The following is an 8624-nucleotide window of genomic DNA, read 5'->3' on the forward strand; positions in this document are numbered from 1 at the left end:
CCCGCTATCCTATATTGGGATCCTATCTTAGAATATGAGGCTTTTCTCTATAAATTAATACGAATAGCGTCAAGCGGTGAATCTTCGTAATCGCAACAATTGAATTTGAACGTAGAGAAATAACAGGGGCAAGAGTAACGCTTGGAAAAGATGCTGCCGCGCTACACAGATTTACTATAAATTTATGTGAATTATTATCGTGGAGTCGCATACGATTTCGAATATTTCGACGATACTTCAATTTACGCACGCGTCGCAGCGCAGTCATCCTATCGAGGTTGTAAAACCCCCACGGTTCTTTCTTCTTTCATTTATTATTCGGCCGTGCACGCCACCCACGCGACGCGGCTATTCCTGGACGTGACTCGTCATGTGCCGCGCACGCGTGTACACGCGTGTAAACAACATTTCACGTTGCGCCAGCACGCGACGCCTTTGTTTATATTTTTACTGCACCGCGAGAGAAGCGGAGCTGCAGATCGGCGGAAAAGCGCCCGTTTCCTTCAGCGACGCGCCACATTTTTTTTTTTACTTCGATGCCTCTTCGAACACAAGACCAAGGCCAGTATTCTGAATCCTCTCTTATCGATAAAAGCGTCTCTAAAAGTGGCCAATCGGAAGACTTGTCGATCACTTTCAGATGCGCTTGTATTGATAAGAGTGGGTTCAGAATACAGACCTATATGTTAATTCCAAGTACCTTCAAACCCCGGTATTAATCCCAGATCCCGATCATCAATCTCTCAATCGTCGCGCTACTCCTCGCAACCGCTAGTCGACGCGCGTGGGATCGCGGGAGACTCGGATATTAAAAAATCAGTCGCCTTGTGTCGAGAGCTCCAAGCACCGTCTTTATTTACTCGGATTTTCAAATGAGCAAATTATCAGACAGACACTCGAGCTCGGAGGTGATATTTCTTTCGAGGACGCGTAGAGTCGAGCGAGGTCGTTTCCCTCGCGCGAAAACTCGGAACGGTTCGAGCAGGCCGTTTTTCTCACTTCGTCGTTCGCTATCTGGGAGGAAGTGCGCGACTTCCGGGGCATCGTGTGCACACGTGTACACTGAATGGGATTGGGCTCTCCTATCTGCGCCACTTAATTCGCTCGGGGAAGTAACGAGTTCGTAACGTATTTCGGCTTTACGGGACGCCGGCGGCCTATGGGGGCGCCCCGAACGATATATTCCTAACGTACTTTATTAATGAGCCGCGCGGTCAGCTGTTGAAATCCATATGGGGTTGCCGGCCCCCCGAGCGCGCCGCACCCCCATGCCTGTCCTCTCTCTCTCCCCCCCGTTTCGGGGCCCCCTTGTGACCCGTGCGTGTGACGCGTGTACGTCGAGTGTTTGCACGCGTGGGGCGGCGAGGCGGGGGGGAGGGGCATCAGCTGTGCACGCAATCGCGTGCCCCTGTCTACGGACCCCAGGGGCGGCGGACCGGGGGATCGTTGCGAGAGGATCGGCATTTAAAATCAGGATTTGCGCCCGCATATCTCGTCGCGGATATTTAAAGCGTGTCGCGCACGGAGAGGCAATTGTAAAATCTCTCCCCTGTCGCGCGGCCGCCCCCGGCTTCTCGCTCGGCGACCCTCGAATCTCGACCAGTTCGCGTTTGCCGGCTGGAACGAACAAACGGATACGATGTAAACGTAATAATAATAAATGAATGTGCATCGAAACGTCCGTATCAAATATTCTAAATAACTTCGGATTCGTTTTAAAGTGAGGACAACGTCAGAGGACTGTCCCTGCAACTTTTATAATTTTTGTCACGTGGCTCGGCAGACGATCCAACAATAGCACGAGAGTGGGCGGGGGGGGGGGCTAGAGAATTGGACAGATGCGCGTATTTTCATCGCGTGGTAACCTCGCCAAATGGTATCCCAAAGGGGTGCCTTTGTACCTCTGGGGTGCATCGCGCCTGCGGTATCGATTTATGAGTCACGATCAGCGAGCTTCCTCTCGACAATTATTTGCATTCGAAGCTCGTAGCGACCCGCGTGAATGTTCACGAGTAAAGAAGGTGAAATTTTATATATTTAAAAAAAATGCCAAATGTCGCGTCTGCTATATCTTTCGGGCCCCCGGTCGTTTCCCACTTCTTGAACACTTTTAATCGCACGAGCCTAATTCGATACTCGTTTCGCGGTAACGAAAATATTTGTCCGAAAGCTGCAACTGCGCTCGAGGGTGCAATAAAAACAATATAAAATCCTGACCTCGCGCTCTTATCTCCCGATATAATTAGCGGGTACGGTGCGATATAATATTCCGCGGGTTATCGGGGAGGAAAGGTTTTGCATGCATACGCGGCCGGGAATAAGCCGGATTGTACGTGAGGTCAAGTGTGGCGTTGCATGCGATTATGAGAAATCAAAGCCGACGATAAGCCGGCGAATTGCTTACGCCGCTCGCCAGATGCCTTCCGAGACACTCTGACTCGCTCCAGGTGCAATGTATTTACATTGATAAATATAAATAAATATCAAAGAGCTGCATATATAAGAAATGATATCGATGCTTGTAGAAAATCGTTCTAATTTTACGAGCTTATTGTGAAGCTTATGGGATGCGTCGTGCGACTAATGTCCACTTCTGCCAACGTAGATTAACTTTAACCTCGGCTTAACTTTACATTTTATCTTTTTCTAATTCTTAGAACTAGAAAAAGATGAAAAGTAAGTCGAATCGAGATTGAAATTAATCTGCACTGGTAGAAATGGACAGAAAACGTATTGACGCGCTTCGGCGAGTCGGCAGACCCTCGTGTTAGAAATTAATTAAACGTTGCCCGTACGAGTCCCTCTTTGGACTCCACTCAATCGTCTCTTCGACGAGTCTGTCGCCTACGGTTGTGTTAAGACATGGTTTTTTTCATTGTCTGTTCCAGACTATATGAAGAGTCGTAAGCGCGGCCTGAACGGCACCGCAAAGAGCATGATAGAGCCGCCGGAGAAGATCGCTCGCAACGCGGGTCAGATACGCAGCTAAAAGCCTTCAGCTTCCTCGATCCAACTTGGCCGTCCTCTTCCACCTCGTTCGTACGCGACGCGGGACAGTACCGGAAGTGGGAAGCTGCACACCGCCCGCGTGGAGTAACGGGGAGAGAAGAGGGCAAGGGACTCGGACAGGAGGCGCGAGGTCCGCGTTGGCTGTGCCATTCACATATAGTTTTATCCGCCATGAGCGCAGGCGAAAACAGACGGAAATAAACGAATAAAAGCGAGGAAAAGGGAGAAAAAGAAAAAAATCTAGACACTGAAAGTGTAAACGCCGTTCTCCATCACGTATATCTTCATCCGTCATATCGCTTTGTAATACCGCGAGGATTACGAGAATAGCAGCAACGATCAAGAGAGGATGTGGGAGAGACGGAGGTTCAAGACAGAGAAACGAAGAGAGAAACGAAAGACGCTTGGTGGGGAAAAGAGAATACGACTCTCGTCGTTATTTTTTTATGATATGTGTCACATCTTTTTCTGTATTAGACTATAGAGTAAGTAACACTAAGGAGAATATAAATAATTAGATTGTAGATAAAGGAATATTGATTTGTGTCCAAATTAATTAATGTAATATATTCTTTGTTTGTTTCTGAAACGTTCTTAGAAAAATGTTTAAACAACGTCGTTACACAAATACGTTATGTGAGAAAGGGTGAGTGTGTGTGCGCGCGCGTGAGTGAAGCTAAGAAATACATGCAAGTTTGTATAGGCTATTCTCATAGGGATTAGTTGATTAGACATTAAGATATAGAACAGAGTATATCGCGCGTATTCATTGGATCTAATTGAAGGGGACGCTTGAGTCTGGTCCATGGAATTTCGGTACTCGCGATTGCCGCGTTCTAACCCGGTGATAAAAATTCTTTCGCTAAAGCTGTGAAGATATTAAAGGTCTATTTGAAAACGGTGGGGCGGAGATATCGCGCCGGTTTCGACGCCGTGGCTTTGAAACGTGTGCGATATCGAAGCGATTTCGAATTATTGAAAAGTTTCTCACGCGAGCCTTTGTTTGGAGTTCTCAAACGAATCGGAATATTTTTTTCCTCGGTTTTGCAAAAACCCCGAAGAGGATAAGTGCAAAAGAGAGAGGGAGAGAGAAAGCGGTTGCGATTCCGTGGCCAGTGAATGCGACCAGTTTTAAGGAAGAAGAGAAATATATGGATTTAGCTGTAGTTCGTTACCCAAGATTAAGCATTGATCTCCTGTACGAATTTAAGAAAGTACAGCCGATGCCAAATCACCCCGTGATTTTTTCTTCTCTACCTATTAAACGCAGAAAAAAAAAGAAGATTCGTTCATCTCCTTTCTCCCTTTTCCCCTTCTTCGCCCCGTATCGCATTTGTTTCCGGCAGATAATGGCAGGGGACACGTAATCGTCGTAAAGCTTTTGTGGAAAGAACATAATTCGGTTGCCTCTTTTACATTATCCCCATTTCTTTTACTTTCTTTTAAACATTTTCACTTTCGGTTAAATTGGATTCTTCGGTTTTGCCGCGATATTCTCTCGAAAATTTACTTAGACACTGCTTTTTCAGCTATGCTTTTCCGCGTTTCAATTGATTTAGACAAATGTAACAGCCTTACATAAAAATCCACAACTTTAAACGTCTATGTTTGATTAAACGTAAAACTAGTAGAGTTTTTTTTAGAGATTTATCTTAATATCTAATCTTAAAAAGTATATGTATACTCGATGATATTCTGATATCTTCGTCAGGAATATTAAATTAATCACAATGGCATTAACCTTTTGTTAGTCGCACAATGTATACGTTTTAAGAGGAGGCGAGCTTCTTTCAGTAATAATGCTCTTTCCAGTATACATATAAATGAAAAGGAAAACAAAAGAAATAGTGTGCGCACCGGAAATCAATCTTCAACTATCTAACAAGAGGCTAATGGCTTGCGAATTTTTATTCTCATAATTGAGTGATTACGAGAAGAAGCATTTTCTTTGACAGGCATCATTGAGACCAAGAATAAAGCATTTCACAGCGTAGAAGGATTTCAGTGCAAATAGTGAAGCGAGCGAATTTATTTCGTTGGCCAACGACGAATTTACGAAGCACAAAATATTAGCGTAAACTATCTAATTGTATGTTAATTGAGTTGTCGACGAATATGAAGAACTGTTAAACATGTTCAAAGGAAAAATCGAAGCTTTCGACGGTTGTGAGGAGAAAATCTATCGACTGTGTCTACTTCGAATAAACTCGCGCATTTTGAGGGCCATGTCTCCAACTTGGCGAAATTTCATCCAAGTAGACTCGATAGTTTGGTGCTCCTTTAAAAACCAGAAACCAATTCGATTGCTCGGTTGCACGTTCTTAATAGTCGAGTTTCGTAATGGTAGCTATGTTTATCATACGACTTTCTGTTTGTTAATACCCTATAACGCGATCCTCGTCAGATATCCTATCGTAACTTGCTCTTCCTGAAACGTTTTCCTGTTCGCCATTTCCCTTTTTGAGATTATAACCCAAAAAATACGACTGGTGGTTACAAACTATTTTTTCAAAGTCCGCCCGTAACATCCGAGCATGTGGGAGAGAAGCGTCGAAAAAAAAATTGCAAACGATAAATCCAATCTCAAGTGTACGCATTGATCGCAATGTTCGTTTTCTTCCGCGCGGAACGGAAAGTCCAGAGTTTCACAAAATTCACAAAATAGCGGTTGGATCGGTTGAAAGTAAACTATCATTGATTATTACGTTCATGACAGATGCGGCACCTCGCGATTTCGGCATCAGCGCAGCAAGTCGGTGAGGGACAAATGAGTGAAGTTAATCCGGCGATGTCACTGTGGTGTACAGAATTTTTCCGATTGAAATTTTTCTCAATGAAGACAGGATCGTGATGACAGCTTCAAGTTTTAGTGAAAATATTTTCCGTTTTTATTGACGTACCGCAAAATTAAATAAAAATGATCGAAGGTACTTTATACCGCACGGTGTCACCGCTGGATAAGAAACACACAGAACTTGGGAATCTTGGAATCTCGTAAGATCTGAGAAAGTCGGGACGCGTGGTGCCTGTCGTGGAGAAAACTACAAAAAAAAATAGTAAAGAGAGAAAAATCTAATGTTTATGTAACCCTGTGATGTATTAGTATGATCTCAGTAAACATAACTTAGCGTGTACTTCTTATCTGTAATAATTAGTTTATGTATGTCTATGGCGATAGCGAGAAATTGTGACGGACACCTGAAAGGTGTTGTGTCGTAGAGTATAAAGGATATAGAACGATTTCCGATATTTGCGTGCGTGCGTGCATGTGATATATGTATGAGAGTGTGTGCGTGCCGCAGAATGAAGGATGAGAGAGAGAGATAAAACAGAAGAGAGGCCACCTAGTGAATCACGCTTCACTTTCAGTCGACACTTGGCGATATAAAATTATATATGTGTAACGACAATATTATATTATATATATAAAAGCTGTAACTATAAGAGAGTCTAAAAAAACTAACTAACTAGCATAAGAGAATTGTGACCCCATTTGTTTATTAAAAAAAGATCTATCTATATGTAAAGATTTATCATTTTCTCTTCCAGCTTTATCGCATCCTTGTTCGCATATCTTTTGGAAATTATTGCCACTTTTCACAGTGTTTCGTTGAAAACGCGAGTTTTTTTTTCGAGCACACGGTTTAAAAATATTCTCGGGTCTCGTTACATAAGTTATCGAATATCGCTTTTTATCAAAAATTATCGTGGCTGATTATGCAAACCGGTTCCGCTACATTCTCTTCGAATCCTTTCTTTATCGCGGTATCTTAAGGATATAAACTTAAGAGTGTTTCTCGAATTGTAAAACGGAAAAAATCTGGATAATAAAACCTATACGTTCCTTCATAATTTTGCACAACGCGGTACAAAAAGCTTTACAGAGTTCAACGATGGAGGAAAACCCTGGCAGGTGTAACCGCGCAACTGGAAGTATACTCTGCGAGATCTCGTTCCCGGCAGTCCAAGACAGGTGCTCGCGAGGCTTTGCTGGTAAGTGATTTCGTTTCACCTTCACGTTCCTTTAGCCGCTGCCCAGAAGCCAATTTTGCGGTCGTAACGGTCGAATTCGTCTGACAAGATGCGCGCAGAGAATCTGGCTAACGATGCCAATAATACAACATCGTATCGTATAAACCGTGTAAAATTAGGGATTGCGCATCGACGATACTCTGCATTCTCCGCGGAACCGCGATAACAACGACTCGCGCAACTTAAGGACTTCCGTTAAAGTACATTACTCTGCCTTGAATTTTAAAAACTTGCTGCTAATCTAAGATTAGCTGTTACGAGTCGTATATTACTAAAGATGCAACGCCTTCAAAGTTGCACGTCTCACCATTTCTACTTTTATTTTTATAATACGTTTACGACAGTATATTTATAGAAAAGTATCTTGAATTTTTTTACTACTAATCCAGAATTAGAGTAGCGTTTTACTAAAGATGCAACATCTTCGAAGTTGCACGTCTCAACATTTCTAAGTTTCTTTTATAATATATTTAAGACAGTATTTATAGAAAATGTACGTTGAATTAATTTTCCTACTAATCTAGGATTAGAGTAGTGTTTTACTAAAGATGCAACGTCTTCGAAGTTGCACGTCATAACATTTTTAATTTTCTTTTTATAACATATTTAAGACAGTATATTTATAGAAAATGTATGTTGAATTTTTTTAAATATTTTATTATTAAGATGAAAGTATTAGAATAGTGGTTTACTAAAGATGCAACATCATCGTTGCCCGTCAACATTTTTAATTTTTTTCAAACATATTTAAGACAGATATTTATAGAACATGAATTGAATCTTTTTTTATATTTTACACACATAAAATTTTAACACCACTATTTATAATCCAACTAATAAGTATCGCTTGCATAAATTACGATTTATATTACAGTTACGTCGCGAATACAATTAGTGGGTTCGAAATATCGTCGCGATATCGTTTGCGAGGACTGAAACGGCAGTACAAGTATCATAAAATGTAAGCCAGGTTGCACCTCGCGTCGCTGAATTTGCAAGTAAATTAATGCACGCCATTGATGCAAAATATCCTGCACGATATCGCATACGATATATCCAGTGCGCGATCCTAATTGGATGATTCATTTGCATATCAATAGCGGTCGAGTTTTACAATCTTTCTGAAATTGATCACGTGGTCCGATCGAAACTTTTCTCCGATTTTGATAACAGCGCGGACGTACGTTACGTTACGCGGTAACCACGTCTACACAATATTGCAGAACGGCAATAATTGTTGCGACAACCATTGATTTGACTTCTACAGGAAACCAACGTTGGTTTCAATAAATTTAAATTGAAGATTTATGTATTTATATGTACGTATATTTATAGTTCAACGGTGGCCTCTCTGAAATGCGAACTTGGAAAGTCACAAAGGCAATTTGTCACAAAGGATCAATTCTTTCAATGTCATCCGCGTCATCAGACTTTAAACGTGAATGGAGAAGACAACGTACAAGGCTTAATCTTTGTTAATTGTCGAAATCGTGGGCGAGAGGATAGCACGCGGGCCGCGACGTCTATCTCCGCAGTTTCTTTCGTTTTTTTTTTTCGTGTCCCGTGTCCTCGTTGCGGCACGT

The 8624-nt window shown here is 42.3% G+C and overlaps 1 protein-coding gene across 1 annotated transcript in view; it reads left to right on the plus strand.

Moving 5' to 3' along the window:
• Positions 1-6530, plus strand: part of LOC105562183 — a 14171-nt gene extending 7641 nt beyond the window's left edge. The window contains exon 2 of the mRNA XM_012012809.1: positions 2889-6530. Within this exon, the coding sequence (XP_011868199.1) occupies positions 2889-2989 (101 nt within the window). The 3' untranslated portion in view covers positions 2990-6530. The remainder of the gene's footprint in view (positions 1-2888) is intronic.
• The last annotated feature ends 2094 nt before the right edge of the window (positions 6531-8624 follow it).

Source organism: Vollenhovia emeryi, unplaced genomic scaffold, assembly GCF_000949405.1.
Source record: "Vollenhovia emeryi isolate VEMERY1.0 unplaced genomic scaffold, V.emery_V1.0 DF939193.1, whole genome shotgun sequence".
NCBI lineage: Eukaryota > Metazoa > Arthropoda > Insecta > Hymenoptera > Formicidae > Vollenhovia > Vollenhovia emeryi.